Raw genomic sequence first — 16,899 nt, 5'->3', positions numbered from 1 at the left:
AATCTACTTTCTAAACATGGCCTCCATCTCACGTCGTACCTTCACCGCCTGTGTCTCGTCATACTTGACGTCCTTCCAGCTCAGGGCTTGACCTTTCTTCACATCACTTTGAAGCACAAAGCCATGCGCCAATCCAATCGGCAGACCCTGCATTTGGATAGAATCTGCTGCATTCATGAGCTTTCCGTAAACGGTAAAGCCGCCCTCCCCATCAAGCGTCTCTCCGGTCTTGAGGTCCCGCTTCGCCGTGGCAACAACGTCAGCGGCCCACGTCCTGGTCTGCCCAGTAGGCTCACCTCGGCACATTATGTTGGCTATCGAAACGCCGAGCTCCAGGCCGATAAGATGATAGGGTTTGTACTGCGCCGCGTACCTTCCACTGCTGTCGGTTTCCAGCCCGTATTGCTTGAAGCACTCTTTCTGGTAGTCTCCAGGAGCTGATGGATGTCAGCAAAATTCCAGGTCATGGATGCGTTCCCACTCACCTTCAATGACAACGTAGACGCCCCAGCGAAGGTCGTTGAATACGGGCCGTCCGTCAAGCTCCAAGCAAGACACCACCTCAACCATGCCTTTCTTGTCCAGCTGACCGCCATCTGACTTGGGCTTCAACACCTCGGGCAGGTGGTGCTTGCCACAAGGCGGAAAGGCCAGGCCATTGCTTGGAGGGGATAGCCCGCAGCCGTTTGCCACAGCAGCCATCTCCAATGCCGACTTGGTGCCGTCGAGGAAGGAGTTGAACATCTGTGGGTTGAAATCGCCAGATGCCAGCTGCTCTTTTGTGAAGCCGTAGTGGTCCCAGACAGTGTCGGGAGTTGAGTAGTGATACTGTGGCAAGTGCTTCGTCCCCTTTCCGGCACAGACTACATCGCTGCATCATGTTGGCATAAGGAAAAATTGGAAGAATCATCAACTTACAATCCAGCAGCTCTGGCCCAGTCAACCAGCTCGGAGATCAATGCCGGTTGATCTCCGTAAGCCATGGAGTAGATTATGCCTGCCTCCCTGGCCTTCTGGGCCAAGAGCGGCCCGGCGAGCACGTCGGCCTCCACGTTAACCATGACGATGTGCTTCTTATGCTCGCAGCACTTTGATCCGGTCAGCTGTTGTCTCATGGCAGACGAGAGTGACAGACCAACAATGCATGTTTGATGCCGGCAGCTGGATTACCCGTCACCTCCAAGATGACATCAATGCCCGGCGTTGCGATCAGCTTTGCCGAGTCCGTGGTAATGACAGTTTTTTCAGATTTGAGACCATCCTCAAGGGACATGGTTCCACTTGCATCATACTTGTCGGCTGGAAACCCAGTCCGTTTCAAAGCTGCCATCGCACGCTCTGCTGACAAGTCCGCAATCCCCGCAAGGCGCATGCCAGCAGTGCGGTGCGATTGCGATATGCTGAAGCCCACGATCAGTCCTGATTAAAGGGATGACACTGATAGCACCTACAACATGGAGCCGAACTTGCCGGCGCCAATGATACCGATTTGAATCGGCTTGCCGGCTATCTCCAATTGAGCAAGTTTGGTGGAGAGACTCGTCATGATTTTCTGATTTTCCGATTTTCCGAAAGACTTTTCCGAAAGAAACAGAAGGTTTGATTTTGGGCAAAGCGCTGGGAAACTGCTTGGGTCACTTTAATATTGCGCTTCGGCTCGTAGCAAGGCAAACGGCTTCCCCGCATCGGTAATGCCGGATTATCCTATTTGGTGCTCAACATCGTCACCTGCGTGCGGGGAAACGCATCATGCCCACTTTTTTCCCTGAAATTCCATGCTCCTGCGCATACCTATTAGAAACTTTCGTTTTTGCGTATCTCCTCCGTTGAAGTTAGCTTAGCTACACACGGCTGCAATATGCATGAGATGTGGCAGCAAATGGCGTTTTGTTAAAACGATATAGCGAGTCGCCCATTCAATAAGCCCCCACGAAAACATTCGGCCACCTTCTTGCAAGCACCATGAGCTTACCCCACGCCTTCTGACCAGTAGCCGATACTTGTTTGAACTGATATATCATAGAGAGAGGAGATGGTTGCCCCGAGTCTAATTAAAATAAGGCACTGGACGGGATTTCACTCACCTGCTTCTTTTCCTCTTAACTCCATCATCAACCGGAAGCCCGCCGTAATAATAAGATACCAGCTGTAGCCCGTAGCCGTTTATCGCTGGAACTATTATACGGAGCGTCGATCGAGGCTGTTTCTTTAATTTCCAAACAAGGACAGTCTTTGCCATGAATTCTCTTCCCGAGCATCTTGCATGCACTGCTGTTATCCTGACCGTCGAACTTGATTCTAGATCTTTACGCCAGTTGGAAAGGAAGTGGCGGAATAGAAAATTGGGATACATGTATGGGCCCTGATTGTGGAGGGAAGCGGGAAAGCCAGCACAATAGCCGGTACCGAACGTCGTCTTGGCGGAAGCACCTGTATTGAAACCTGGATGCCAAGTGGGAGCAACACCGCATGAGGCAATGACCATCAGCTGCGGGGGGCCGTAAGCCAATCCAAAACCTTAGAAAGCTGAATAAACGAGACGTGGAACGAAGTACGGACGACACAATCAGGCCGACCAACGCGGCCCCCAAAGGCATTCCATCGGAACCCCCTAAGGAATCCATCGGAACCCCCTAAGGAATCCATCGGAACCCCCTTCGCCGAGCAGGCCAACCGGTCCGATGCTACGACAAACCTTTAGCATTGGATGACGTGCTACACAAAGTACATTCTGTCGTGACAGCAGGAAGAAGGCGGCGTCAGCCACCTCAGCCTCAATATTGAGACAATTATAGCTACTTTCCACTTTCAACTAGCCCAGAGGCTAAAGCTCTACTGCCAAAGACGAGAGAGCATGATGGTTAACAAGGTCTACTGCGAAGGATAGAAGAATATGCTTACCTTACAACAGTATATTACCAAAAATGGCAAAATATACTTACGTTACAAAGCTCTCCTGCATATCTGAATCTGAGGCAGCTGAAAACACCAACACAGTCAGCTATCCACGACAAGGCCCGCTATTGGATCCTCCCACTTGGTATCAACTAACTCCAACAAGCCCCCAAGGCAGCTATCTGAACGTCCTCACGCCACCCATAGATATGGCGCAAGTTAAAAACCCCAGCTTAACCACTGCAAGAGAACCATCCCAAAGCATTCCTCTTCCACAATCAAGCTCTCAAGATGATGTCTAGCATCGCAATTCTTCTTTCACTTGGGCACCTGGCCGTTGGGGCTGCCGTACCATATTCCGACCTGCGAGCCCTGCTCCAAAACTCGAGTGTCCAATGGTCGCCCCAGACCGAACTCTTTTTCCCGAACACGTCCGGCTTTCAGGACGCAACTCAGCGCTGGTCCAGCTTTGAGGAGCCGACATACAAAGCTGCGGTCCGGCCTGGAACTGAGCTCGACGTGCAGACGGCGGTAAGGCTCCCTCACGCTCCCCAAAAGATGACAGGGCTAACGCGCTAAAGGTCTCGATTGCAACCCTGAATAACATCCCATTCCTCGCCACTGGAGGTAAGCATGGCTACTCAACCTCATTCGGCCAGCTGGACGATGGCCTTGCCATAGACCTGAGCAACTTCAACACCATTAATGTCAACAAGAACGCAAGCACCGTGACCATCGGTGGGGGCGTTCGCTTCTCCGACATCTTCGACCCGCTGTATGCTGCTGGCAAGGAACTCCGTAAGTTATTTGCTCCGCCGCATTGATAAAATGCTGACACTTCTCCGCTGCAGAAACTGGCTCTTGCCCCTGCGTTGGTACAGTTGGAGCCACTCTCGGAGGGGGCGTTGGCCGGTACCAGGGCGTGCACGGGCTGATAATCGACGCCCTGCTCTCGGTCCGGCTGGTCACGGCCACCGGCAAGCTCATCACTGTGTCCGTCGACTCGAACCCGGAGCTGTTCTGGGCCCTGCGCGGCGCCGGCATGAACTTTGGCGTCGTCACCTCGGCGACGTACAAAGTGGCTGACCTGACCAACGGCGGACAGGTATTGAGCGCCGACCTGATCTATCCGGGTTCCGTAAACGGTTCATTCTTCGAGGCGCTGGAGAAGCTGGCGGCGGATCAGCCGAAGGAGCTGTCCGTCACGGCCGCGTCCAGCTATGACGTCCACACCGATAGCGTGAGCCTTGCTCTATCAGCCTCTTCCTCCCCACTCGCCTGTCCCGCATCATAACGCTAACGTTAATTTCTGGCAGACCATGCTGGTGGCCAACATCGTGTACGCCGGCCCGGAGGACGAAGGCCGCGCAGCCATGGCGCCGTTCCTCGACCTGGAGCCAACCACGCAGGACGTGTACACAGTAGCGTGGAACGAACTGGCCGGCAAAGCGTTCTTCGGCATGGCGTCGCAGATGTGCACCAAGGGTGCGCCGCACAGTACCTACGGCATCAACGTGCGCGACGTGTCAGCTGCCGCCTACACGCGGGCCTTCGACGCCATGGACGCCTTGTACGCCACCACGCCCGCCGCGCGCAGTAGCGCCTTCTCGATCGAGGTCTTCTCCAACGCGGGGCCGATGGCCGTGCCTGACGACGAGACAGCGTATCCGTGGCGCGATTCCTCCGCTCTCATGTAAGTTCCTGTTCCATTTACTATCAAGTTCCCTACTACGTACGAGTGCTGACGGAACCCGCTTTGAAACAGACTGCTGCAATCTTCGTGGACGGACGAGTCCGCTGCCGACGCCGCCAATAAGAACTGCGAAGAGATTCGCGCCGACCTCGTCGCCAGCTCTGGCTACGACGACCATGCCGTCTACGTCAGCTACGCGCACGGCGATGAGACGCCCGAGCAGATGTTTGGCGCTGAGAAGCTGCCACGGCTGGCTGCGCTCAAGCAAGAATGGGATCCTAATAACGTCTTTGGCTTCGGAAATGCCGTGCCTACCAGCTACCCGTAGACACCCCTGTGATCTTGCGGTGCAGATGCTGTATGGTGTCCTATCTCTTCTGAAACCTTTGAAAAAAACTATAGATGGAGTAACACAATACCTTTTCTCACCGACCATTCTATGGATTAGTATACAAGGGACTTCATTTCCTTTTATTTCTTTCTATTTTTGGAAGCTTCTTTTCCTACATAGAACTTAGACACATGTAAATCCATCTCGCTTCGTAATAGATTTTTTTTTTAAGTTTAAGCATTTTGAACATGTGCAATAACAGTTTTGCAGCTTCTAAGAATGTGACGTGACTTGACTAATTCTTTGTCGTGGTAAGCACAGATCACGAGTCTGAGTAAACCAATTCTTATGAAGTAAGTGATCTTCGTATATATGTAATAAGAGGGCAATGAAGGTCTATATGGGTCGAAGTATCATAGGCGAAATATTCAAAGGCCTCGGATTGGTCACCCCTGATGGTAGAAGTTAGTCAAAGTAGTAAAAAATTAGTGTAGGGAAAATAATTGTATTACGATCTCTTCACAGTGCCAGCAGAAATCCGTTACGGCCCTATTCAAACCATTCAGTATAGAAAGCGTAGCTCAACATTTTCTTGTATGTAAATACTGTAGATAGCTTCCCCTGTTGGCGAGACTGATGCTGGCATCGGCCCACTTGGTCTATCTGAGAGTCGAGCAGTAAATACAAGAATATCCCACAGGCTTCCCACAGCAGCCGCCATCTTAAACTGCGCCTCCAAATTCCGCCAGAAGCTCTTTCGAGAAGGGGTAATCAATGTAGCCCTTCTCAAGACCGTTCCGCTCCACGGCGGGGCCCCTATAGAAAGTGCTCCGATCATACGCCTCCCACTCGATACCCTTCTTGATACGGTACACCAGATCCGGCGTGCTGATAAACCTGCGACCAAACGCAATGATGACATCATAGTCTTTGAACCGCTCAACCGCCTGTACAGCAAGGTCCGGCGTGTACCCACCAGCGAGAATTACCGGCCGCTCTTTTCCCCATGCCTTCAACGCAAACTCCAGGTTCTCCTCGGGTGACGGATTTTCCTCGAAGGCACGCGGCTCAACGAGGTGAAGGTATGCTAGCTTCAGCTGAGACAGGCCTGCAATAAGGTGGGTGAACTGCGGTACGGGGTCATCCATCCGCATGCCCTGGACCGAAGCCCACGGGCTCAGGCGGATACCCACACGCTCCGGCCCGATCGCAGCGGTGATGGCTTTGCAAACTTCGAGTGCGAAGCGTGAGCGATTTTCAACACTACCGCCCCAGGCATCGGTACGCTTGTTGCAGGTGTCTTGAGTGAACTGGTCGACGAGGTAGCTGCAATCGGGGTTAGCGAATTGGTTCTAAGTGTGTGGCAATCGCCAGTTCTCTTGAAGAGTAAATACTACAATGGAATGGAAGTCACAAAGGGAGAAAGGAAGAAGGAGTGGATGAGAAGGCGACAGGAGAAAAGAGATGTGACTTACCCATGCGCACCATGCACCTCGACTCCATCAAACCCAGCCACTTCTACAGCATCCTTAGCAGCCTTTGCAAAATCATCCACCATCCTCCAAATCTCCTCCTCACTCATTTCTCTCGGTGTATCGAATCCCTCGCCTGCCGGCACTGGGCTGCTCGACGCCAAATGCTCCGCATACGGATACCCTTCATCGACAATCGTGATTTCGACACCGGGAACCGGCTTGGCGACCCGCCCGAGTGCCCAGAGCTGACACCAGATCTTGCTCTTCTTCGCATGGACGGCGTCGGTGATTTCCTTCCAGGCAGCGAGCTGCTCCGCGCTCCACAGGCCGGGCACGTAGCCGTATCCACCGGCGCGGTAAGAGATGTAGGTCCCTTCGGAAATGAGCAGGGTACCAGGTATGGCAGCACGCTGGGCATAGTAGTCAGCGACCAGCGGGGATGGCACATGGTCCTTGGAAGCTCGGTAGCGGGTGAGCGGCGCCATAGCGATGCGATGGGCAAGTTGTGAGGACCCGACGCGCACGGGATCGAAGAGTCTCGTGTTTTCGGTGGCCATTGGGAGTACGCTTGGAGATTTTCTGGTCTTGGAATCGAGTTTCTTGTCTTCGTTTGTTTGGTTGATTTTCAAGAGCTCTTCTTCAGCGGTTTTGACGGAGCGGCGGAAATGAGGATCACAAAGCTTACTGAAGTAGAGAAGCGAATGCTCAGGGTTTAAAGCGCAATGAATTGTGTTCGAAAGATGAGATGCACCACCTTTTGAACGCGTCTTTGCAGTAGCACTGCCATAGTCAGTTTTCCCTTACACAGATTCATGTAGAATTTCGTCCGAGGATAGGGTGATTGTTCGTAAGCACGGCGGCCCAAAAACGGACCAACATGACTTTGAAGATAGACCGCTAGCCTTGTAACGGCATGTGAGCTCTATGAGGATACACTGCGAGTAATTGCAAGCTTTCCACGTACGTAACTATGGAATAATCCATCTTAGCCTTGGTGGACATCTATTGGCATTGGGAAATGCCCCCGATACATTGCGTGATTCCTCCTGCGGAGTACAAAGTTTAGATTAATAATGCATGCTCTGAGGTGGGTCGCGGAAGCTAGGAAGTCCGGCTTGGCGTCTATGTTCCGTGCGGCTCCTAAGACGATCTAAGGCTACAGTTATCTATTTAAGGCCCTCGAAATAATGGGAAATACTGCTTCTCTGTTTTGCAAACGTCCTCCAAGTCTTTTTCGGCCAAAACAGCCACATCGAAAAGGCATTCTCATTTACATAACCAACTGGCGGTGGATTAGACAAGGCGAAAAAGAAGTAGAGTAGTCTTTACTTGAGGCAATGAACCTGAATATCTGCATTGAAAATTTATTCAAGTCGGAATCACGAGGGAGTGCACTGCGATGACAATGTAGGAGGAACAGCAGCCGAAGAAAATGCGGAGGTCAAAGCTTCCAAGGCCGGCAGTGCTGCCTAGTGCTTACCATCTACACTGCCAAAACGTGCAGCTACCAGGCACCTATGGAAGTTTCAGCCAGTCAAATGGCAGCCCTGACAAGACCATCGTTGGACGCAGGTCGAGAGCCACCTTGGCATCCAGTCCGCGCCAGGCATCCATGGTCCAAGCTAGGTATTAAATAACTTAAATATGTCGAGGAGGCGCTTCTGGATCCAGAGTACAGATTAGCGAGCGTCTCGGTCCGCTCAATCGGTCAGAAGGCTGCATTCCACTAACATCAACAACGTAGGCCATCTCTTTTACTCAACTTCCCATCGCATCATCCCTCCTGACGACCGAACATGTAGATTCCACAATGGTTTGTTCAGTCTGCGGCTCCGGCTCCGACAGGTCGCAGACGCCCGTCGAAGACCCGACCGTCGAAGCCATCGAGGAGTGGTTGCAGCCGCTGCCCCTTGACTTCCAGCGCGCGCACGACGCAGCCATAAATGCGCGGCACCCGGGAACCGGCACCCGCTTCCTCACAGAAACGTCCGCATTCACCGACTGGCTCGACGGACCGTCCTCCTCCTCCGCCAAGACGCTGCTTTGCACCGGCGCTGCGGGGTCCGGCAAAACCACCACGGCTGCCGCCGCCGTCGAGTTTCTGAAAGAGCGTTTCGCTGACAACGAAACCGTGGCCGTCGTGGGCGTGTACTTCGACTACCAGGACCGCCAGGTGCAGACGCTGGACCGCGTGTATGCGACCATCGCGCTGGAGCTCGCCAAGGAGGTGCAGGAGTTCCCGGATGACTTCGTCTACGATGGCTGGCCCAAGCTTGTCCGCGATGACCAGCGCTCGGCTGCGGAGATCTCGACCTTGGTGGGCGCTTTGGTGCCGGCGTTCGGCCGCGTATTCCTTGTCGTCGATGGACTGGACGAGCTGGAGGATGAGCCGGAGCTGGCGAAGAGGCGCGAGCAGTTTCTAGCGGATCTTGCGGGGTGGCAGAAGGATGAGGAGCTGTGGGTGATGGTTTCGTGCGAGTCTGAGGCTTCTGTCAAAGATGTGTTTGAGAGCTACTCTACGATGGAAGTCGCGCCTGATAGAGTGGACTTGGAGCTCTATTGTTGCCATCGGTTTGCTGAGTTTTCCCTCGCCTTCTCGGACGGCCCGGGGTTGCAACAAGAGATTCAACAGAGCCTGGAAATTCTTTTTGGCGGAAAGTAAGTGTCCACCCTGTTTCATGTACCGATTGCTCACTGACAATTGGCAGCTTTCTTGCCACGAAGCTGTGCCTGGACTATCTTGCCGCGACCGAAGATGGAAGAATAATGAAAGAGATGGTTGACGGGCTGCACGATTCCATGCAGGGAGATACTCTGGATGCAGTATATGGTATGGCCATCGATCATATCAACAACCAACCTGCCATCCCGAAAACGCTCGCGCAAAGAACCATAGCGTGGATAGTTCGGGCGAAGCGTCCCTTATTTGCCGCTGAAGTGCTGCATGCTGCAGGGTTTAATGAAGATGGCACTGCATGGTCTGAAGGAGAGGTGCCGCACATTGATGACGTGATATCGTCTTGTGCTGGGCTTGTGTCGGTGGAAGCTGAGACCGAGAAGCTTCGTTTGCTACACAAGAGCGCATTCAATTACTTCAGGGCCAATGCGGATGAGTGGATGGAGCCCGGAGAGAAGGCCATGGCCATGGGGTGCATGAAGTATCTTCAGATGGAAGAACCGGAAGATGTATTTTGCCATGACGTTTGGGACGACATGGACGAGCGAGAGTAAGCTGTTTCTCATTGTACAGGGAACATGTACTGACGAGGCTACTTTCTTGTAGGCGCTATTTCCGTGAGTGGCCACTTGCGGACTATGCACTACACTTCTGGGGGAACCATGCGCATGAGGTGCAAAACGACCCCGATGTCCAGGAAATGGCATTGAAGCTTCTCGACCACAGGCCAGCTCTCAAACGGATACATAATGCCGCGTTTGAAGGCCTAAAGGACCCTAGCGGATACTCCTACTCTTTCGCATGGCATCTACCAATCGGGATTCTGACTCTCTTCGGACTGGATCAAGCCCTAGACCTCTTTCTAGCGATGCAAGTGAACCGAGTTAGTCAATGGATGGACAGGACGCTGAAGACAGCAATGCAACTTGCCATCGACCGCAACGAGATTGAAACATTCAAGATCCTCGTCAAGTTCATCCAGCGAACCGGAAGACTTGGATACTCAGAGTTGACCTCCGTCACTGGACCAATATGGCACGCAGCAAATGCTGCCAACTACAAAGCCGTAGAGGCTGCATTCGATATTATTGATATGACTGGGGAATACCGGCAAGATATTCTTGATCGGGTGATGAACGAAGCCATCGAGAAAAAGTCCATGGAAGCAGCAAGCTTTGTGGTCAGACGGAGCGACTTCTCGCCTTCGCCTCACCATCTGTTCGAAGCAATCAAACAAGACATGCCAGAGCTCATCGAGCTACTTCTCACACGCCCTGAAGTAGACCCTGAGGTGCTCAATGACGATAGAAGGACAACCCTTGCATTTGCTGCATTTTTGGGACGGGCTCGTATTTTTGACATTCTTCTGGACTCTGGCAAAGTGGACCCAGCCATTCGGGATAGATCTGGTTGTACAGCTCTGGCTTTGGCAGTTGAGAGAGCCTGTGGACACCACGGCGACGAGGATTCCCCATTCAAACACATAATTGGTCGCCTGCTCCAGCTTGACACGGACGTCGGGCTCAACGATAAGGACAAAAAGGGCTGGACATTGCTGACGCATGCCGCGCGCTCAGGAGATGTTGGAGTCTTTTCTCTACTGCTGGACCGCCTTGGCGAAGAACTGGATAAGAGAGACCCCAGCGGCCGGTGTTTGGTGTCACATGCTGTTGAGGGTCCCTGGTACAGGATGGAAGTCCTGAGCATGCTCATCAACCAGCTGGGCCTTCCGGTCAATCTTCAAGACAACAAGGGGAAGACGCCGCTCATCTGGGCGGCAGAAAAAAGTGGGATGCGAAGCGAAGCCATCGAATGCTTACTTAAAAGTGGTAAAGACGTAGCCTTGAACCACAGAGACCACTCTGGCCGCACTCCTCTTTCGTACGCCGCTCAAGACAGGGGGCGCGGTTTCGATGCACTTGTAGATGCCGAGGACATTGACCCAAATGTCCAGGATGAACAAGGACGCACTGCACTGTGGTATGCCTGGGACATCGACTCTGCAGAAACATCGCCTTTCACCAAGCTCATACGACACCCAAAAACAAACCCAAACATACAGGATAAGAGAGGACAGACAATCCTGATCCACAAGGCCGAGGCCTCAAGGTCGTGGGGAATGAAAACAGTTTTGAGCCACGAAATGACGGACCCCAACATGGTGGATGAAACAGGCAGAACGGCCCTCTTCTACGCCGTGTTCGACCATTACCAAACCGTCGAAACCATGATCAGCCACCCTGCAACAAATCCAAACGTTGTTGATGCGGATGGGCGCACTCCTCTTTCTCATGCAGCCGAACATGACCATCAGGGTAGCTTTGTGGAGGAACTACTGAAGCACCCAGACACTCTCGTTGACATCCCCGATAATGCCGGACTGACGCCACTTGACTACGCCGGGATGACCACGTTAGCCTTTCTTGAAACTGTCGCTCCGCTCGTAATACGCTTCCTTCAGGAGACAAAGTCTAGCGAGAAACAGCATCGGCGTGCCAGATTCATCCGTGGGGCTAACAAGGCCCCGAGAGGTGGCACGACGCTGTTGGTTTTGGCGATGCGCTACTCCGAAAAGCATCCAGAACTTGTGCAGGCATTGATAGAGGAGCCGGGTATCAACATTAATTGCAGGGATACCAGGAACAAAACACTGTTTTACATGGCGCTTTGGAATCTCGACGTCGCGGCCATGCGTGCTCTTCTTCGCCGGCCGGATCTTGGCACCGGGAACGACACTGACAGGGATGACCTCGAAAGCGCTATGGAATTTCGTCGCGGACCGTCTCTCACGGAGGAGAAGGCCGACATGGTATCTGAAGCAGAAGAGCTTCTGAAACAGTACCTCTCGCGTGGAGCGTGTGTTGGTGGTCGTGTTCTTTAGTTGGCATTCATGTACTGGTGGGTACTTCACTGAAATCAGCCGTGCCATGCATCAATACAAGCTTGTCGGACAACATCAAGGCGATTAGTCGGCACTGGAATCAATGCAGCGTCGTAAATTATCTTGTCTGAGAAAAATAAAACCCTCTTCATTTCGTGTGTCTGCTCTCGGGTTCGCCAAGTCGAGTGGAAAGACGCATGGTTATCTCGGATTAAGCATCGGACCTACTCTCGGCTACGCTTGTCCTTACCGACCCGGAAGGTCGGACCGTCGCATGATCCGGAGCAGTCCCCGGCTGTTACTCTCCTGTTCGATTGGCCACTCTTGTCAATGCAATGCCTGTCGATCGTTGTCAGTTGAGAAAAGTGGATTCACTGTTCGTATGACTTCCCCCACAGTGAATGGGAGTAAGAGGCAAGTGGTAAAACTTAGTTGCTTTACTCCTTGGCAATAGCTTTCAGGTACCTTCCAAGAACGTGGTGCACCTCGTATTTTTTTCAACATGAAACACATCACGGCTAGATGATCCTCCACCGCCTCCCGTCGATTCTGAAGTAGATCTCTCGGTGACTTGCCTTGCCCTTAATGGTTTTATTCCTGCACTGAAAAAGAAAAGGGAAAAGGGCGGTAGCTAATGCTGTGCCAGTAGTATTCTACTAGCATCAATGTGGGAATACCAAATCAGTGGTGCGGCATTTCTCCCAATGATCTCCTACGAAATTCTATCTAGTGTACGCGATCCTGGCCTCTGTTCGTTCATAATTTCCCTTCCAGGAAATGTCTCGCCGCATGCAGCCCGTATCGAAGATCTCATGGCGTGAGGAGAAAAAACGTTGCCAAGTAAATCGAGAGTTTGGTCAAAGCTTCCCAGTGAGTATTTAATGTGCAGGTTGCGTGCTTTGGAGCTACAATATCGCCAGATTGCTCATCACTGCCTTCACTTCTACAAACAACATGAGACTTCAATTCCTCTCTCTTTTCGCCGTGATTGGCCTTGCCTCGGCCACTTGCTACACCGATGTCTACCCCAATACCAATATCGCCATCTCGTGCACAAACGAGAAGGTACATACCTCGTAACAAGAGAGAACTGCAGAAGCTGAACGTCATAGGGCCAATCGGGATTCTTGAAGAACTGCGATGTGCCTGATGAAGGCTGTGATCATGCCAACGGCGCCACTTCTGGAATTGTGAGTACACCGCGTGATCCGTTACCGATATGGGCCAGAATACTGACTGAAATTTGTTGTGCAGACGTACTGCGTAAGTCATCGGCACAAGTTTCATGTGGAAAATACTGACTATGAATTAGTGCCCATCCTAAGGCCGGGATATAACCAGAGGAGAGGAGTTTCTGAGGATGTGGCGGAGCGGATGGCACGCATGTCAAGTAGCGATAAATGCGACGATGAATTAAAACCACCGAAAGTGACGTGTAGCTTTCTACGCTGTTCTCTTCGTTGCTCCTATGTTGTGTATGGTAGTAGGAACGATTACTCAACTGCTCCAAATCCTGCAACCCCGCATCATTTCTCCAATAAAGATGACTTGGAGTGTTATCCTGTATTAGTGATCGGTGCTGTGGCTGACGTGAGGCAACCACTTTCAAAGTGGCGAAGACAGTCAGTGTTCGTTGCTGCCCAGATTGCACCCGATAATGCGGGGTAATGGCCGGGATGTCGCCCTCATCTGTTATCAGACCAATCAGCACCGCCACGATTCCCAAATGCCCTGATATGTAATAGCGCTCATGATGACGATGGTGATGACTTTAACGCCGCTTACTCACGAAGAATGAGATTACTTAGCATTGTAGGTGAACATGTAGCTCTTGTCAATTCGGCCAATATAAATGTGTGCGCCTGATGATTGCTACAAATCGTACTCCAGCATCAACCTCATCACGTCTTCGCTCCATTGACAATTTTAAAGCTCCTACCACACTCAACAACAACGAGATAATCAACAATGGCCTTCTCCACCGCCGACAAATCCAAGCCGTTCCTCCCTCTCGCCGGCAGCGCTAATGATGGATGGTCTACTGAGGATGAGGCAACAGCTACCTGCTTCTGCGGCGCCGTGCAGCTGAAATTTGTGCGTTCTGCGCTCACGCCTTTCCCAAATCAGTTCTCACTCAGATCGCTGACCCTTTCCACAGCCAACCCACGGCCCAGGTCTTGTCAACTCTTTCGTCTGCAACTGCTACGACTGCCACAAGGTTTCTGCCTCCATGTTCGCCTCGAACTTCACCATCGATGACGCCTACCTCACGCATGTGCGTGGCCAGAAGAACCTGTCCAGCTGGGGCCAATCTAAGACGGTCGACTCTGGCAACAAAATGACCAACTACTTCTGTTCCACATGCGGCACCCTCATGTATCGCAAGAGTTCCGGCTTCCCTACCATGAGCATTCTTCGCATTGGGACTGTCGACGACTTTTCATTGCATGAGACCAAGTTGAAGCCTCAGGTTGAGCAGTTTGTCAAGGATCGTGTGGGATGGCTCACTGGAGCGCAGGGTGTGAGGCAAGAACAAGGAAATGTTATTGGGAGGGAGTAATACGGGCGACTTCTTCGAAACCTTCACTCGATCTCACTGTGGCCTGGCAGTGTCTTTCGACTTCTCTGGAGCTGAGCCGGAAGTGTGGGATAGAATATTTCTCACAGTGGCGAATATTTATCCGTTGTTTGTAATGCACACATTACACTGGACCGGCTGTCAAACACATCTGACTTGATATCTTAGTGCAAATCAACACAACTGTGGCGACTAATACAACTATCAAGGAATGCTTTTCATCTCCCTGAGTCCAACACAGTTCTACATGCCTTATGAACTAAATTTGTCTGCCGCTGATGAGATTATATAAAGATTGTAAATGGCCGAAAATCGTTGAATTCGGTACTGATTCAAGATTATCTTTTAAAAGTCAATTGAATGCGACAAATAAAGCTCACTACTCCTTGAAACAGCCGTGTCCCATACTTCACTTTTACAGAATGAGCGCCCACCGTCCCGTGCATGTGGCGACCTGCTCGAGCGCACAGGCATCGCAGGTCCTTCGACCCCTTAGCATGACGCTTCTACCGTATTCTCCATAGGCTGCTTGAGAAGATACGGCCTCTTTGACTGCATACCAGCGGAGTAGGGGTTCTCCTTTGGTCAAATAGAGAAGAATCCTCTCCGCTACCCCTTCGTCTTCGTCATAAGGAGCAGGTTCGCAGCATCCCATCAAGGCAACAACATCGGGTCCTAATCTTTCCCTCTTAGGCTCGATTTGGAGAACATGGTCGCACCGCTCCGTTGTAAAGGTTCGCCACAACATGTCTTGCATCTCCCGGTACCCCAAAATTTCTTCGAAATCGCCCACTTTGGGGTATTGCTTCCATTCCTGAGAAGGCTCGATACTGATGTAATGAGAGAGCTCAAAGTGTCCAGGGCGAGAAGTCCAATACTGTTTGATCTTTCCGATGGTCGCTATCGAGCGTGGTATGTATGTAGCTCCCCGGTGGGGCTCAGCCTTACTAAAATTGTTGCTCGTAAGGAAGCCAACCCCATCCCGGATATTCTGCTTCCATTCTTGCGTCTTCTCGCTGAAAGGAGTACCTTGAAAGATCGACAAAAGTTCTGGAACCACATCTGCTGGGTCCGCATTTCTTCCTATCGATGCCGTGTTCAACAAGACACTCCAGCCGAAGTCGCTGCACAAATAGAACTTCTTCCTTCCTGAAATCGTCTCTGAAGCTTCAGAGTCTGTGTCCATTTCAGGTGCAGAGGACAATAGCTCCATGATGGAGTGGAAGGCGCTTGCTGCGGCCACCCCTCCGTGATTGTTCAGGTTTTCACAAATTGGGTTGATGGTTTGCCAGAATCCCCCGTGGTCTTCATGCAGAATGAGGGGCATTTCTCCACAGGTTTTGACATTCACAACGTGAGCAATAGTAGAACGAGCTTTGCCAGATACTTGATCTGTCTTTGGAGGTGAGTAGAATCGTCCCCCTTCGCTTTCTTAATGCGAGATGCAATGCCGGGAGGAAGAGCACCCTCATCATTAAAAGCCATTTCTTCCAAATTTCTGCCGTAGGACGTGATGCCTCTTTCGTCTACACTCATCCTATCAAACAGCATCGCTGCGGAGTCTATTATTCTCTATAGCGGCAGAGAAATTGGACGATAATGATGAGCCAGACCTTTGACATCTTTCTCATCAGAGGCTGTCTCCGAGAAGCTGATAACTCGGCACATGCGCCGTGACGCGTGGATAGCTAAAGCGACTGCCATTTTGACACATTCCGAGTACAGAGGATTGGTTTCGTCCGTGATCATGCTGACATTCAAAATGCGCCGTAGGTACGTCGTTCCGTAGCCTGCAAGTGGATGCCGCTCTTTCACCTCGATTTGAAGCTTTTCGTCTTTCTCTGGTTTGCACTCCAGCAGAATGGACGTTGCTGGATCTCCGTCATGGAGCCGAACTATCGTATCTTCTTTCAAGCTTCCTGTGCTCCACCAAAACTCATCTGCGTCATTCAACGCACTGGCTGGCTCCTGCGTCCAGTTGATATAGACCTGGACGTCATCAGGAGCACCAAAGACGATTGATTGAATCTTCTCGCCGGTGATCTTGACGGAGAGACCCATAATGAAATGAGCCCAGATGATGAGGATGATGCACCCCATTTGATTGGAGAAGGATACTTTCCGATCAGGAAGGTCCTGAGTGATATGGAAGAATTCGACTGCACCGAGAAGGATGGTAGGGGTGAGTCGACAATAGTCCTGCGAGCGGCGATAATTGGGTATAGAATGCTCAAAGGTTTGCTCAACTCTCTGCACATATCTCCCCCAATCGAATGCCCTAGCCTGAGTATTGCAGGAGCGAACTGTACGCATAATTCCCTCGTAACCAGGATCCAGAAACTCTTTCTCGCGCCTGGCTTCCATTTGTT

The 16,899-nt window shown here is 51.7% G+C and overlaps 6 protein-coding genes across 6 annotated transcripts; 4 read left to right on the top strand and 2 right to left on the bottom strand.

The window, feature by feature from the left end:
- Positions 1 to 3: 3 nt before the first annotated feature.
- Positions 4 to 1,546, bottom strand: LTHEOB_10360 (SAF domain-containing protein; the record flags this gene model as incomplete). Its single annotated transcript, XM_035506997.1, has 5 exons — positions 4 to 437; positions 486 to 871; positions 919 to 1,088; positions 1,136 to 1,400; positions 1,452 to 1,546. The coding sequence occupies 5 exons, from the start codon at positions 1,544 to 1,546 to the stop codon at positions 4 to 6; spliced, it is 1,350 nt and encodes a 449-aa protein (XP_035367897.1).
- A 1,640-nt stretch (positions 1,547 to 3,186) lies between these two features.
- Positions 3,187 to 4,916, top strand: LTHEOB_10359 (FAD-dependent oxidase; the record flags this gene model as incomplete). The annotated part of the gene is made up of 5 exons (XM_035506995.1): positions 3,187 to 3,426; positions 3,477 to 3,693; positions 3,747 to 4,135; positions 4,212 to 4,588; positions 4,661 to 4,916. The coding sequence occupies 5 exons, from the start codon at positions 3,187 to 3,189 to the stop codon at positions 4,914 to 4,916; spliced, it is 1,479 nt and encodes a 492-aa protein (XP_035367896.1).
- A 725-nt stretch (positions 4,917 to 5,641) lies between these two features.
- Positions 5,642 to 6,951, bottom strand: LTHEOB_10358 (Nadh:flavin oxidoreductase nadh oxidase family protein; the record flags this gene model as incomplete). The annotated part of the gene is made up of 2 exons (XM_035506994.1): positions 5,642 to 6,245; positions 6,395 to 6,951. 2 exons carry the CDS (start codon positions 6,949 to 6,951, stop codon positions 5,642 to 5,644), a joined length of 1,161 nt encoding a protein of 386 aa, XP_035367895.1.
- A 1,253-nt stretch (positions 6,952 to 8,204) lies between these two features.
- On the top strand, positions 8,205 to 11,952 carry LTHEOB_10357 (uncharacterized protein; the record flags this gene model as incomplete). The annotated part of the gene is made up of 4 exons (XM_035506993.1): positions 8,205 to 9,052; positions 9,103 to 9,224; positions 9,348 to 9,621; positions 9,678 to 11,952. 4 exons carry the CDS (start codon positions 8,205 to 8,207, stop codon positions 11,950 to 11,952), a joined length of 3,519 nt encoding a protein of 1,172 aa, XP_035367894.1.
- A 954-nt stretch (positions 11,953 to 12,906) lies between these two features.
- On the top strand, positions 12,907 to 13,276 carry LTHEOB_10356 (uncharacterized protein; the record flags this gene model as incomplete). Its single annotated transcript, XM_035506992.1, has 4 exons — positions 12,907 to 13,017; positions 13,065 to 13,142; positions 13,207 to 13,215; positions 13,265 to 13,276. The coding sequence occupies 4 exons, from the start codon at positions 12,907 to 12,909 to the stop codon at positions 13,274 to 13,276; spliced, it is 210 nt and encodes a 69-aa protein (XP_035367893.1).
- A 644-nt stretch (positions 13,277 to 13,920) lies between these two features.
- LTHEOB_10355 (Glutathione-dependent formaldehyde-activating enzyme) lies at positions 13,921 to 14,512 on the top strand (the record flags this gene model as incomplete). Its single annotated transcript, XM_035506991.1, has 2 exons — positions 13,921 to 14,046; positions 14,111 to 14,512. 2 exons carry the CDS (start codon positions 13,921 to 13,923, stop codon positions 14,510 to 14,512), a joined length of 528 nt encoding a protein of 175 aa, XP_035367892.1.
- Between the last annotated feature and the right edge of the window lie 2,387 nt (positions 14,513 to 16,899).

Source organism: Lasiodiplodia theobromae (genome assembly GCF_012971845.1).
Source record: "Lasiodiplodia theobromae strain AM2As chromosome Unknown scaffold_38, whole genome shotgun sequence".
Classification (NCBI taxonomy): domain Eukaryota; kingdom Fungi; phylum Ascomycota; class Dothideomycetes; order Botryosphaeriales; family Botryosphaeriaceae; genus Lasiodiplodia; species Lasiodiplodia theobromae.
The sequence above is the reverse complement of the archived record's forward strand: the minus strand, read 5'-3'. Positions and strand labels throughout refer to the sequence as shown.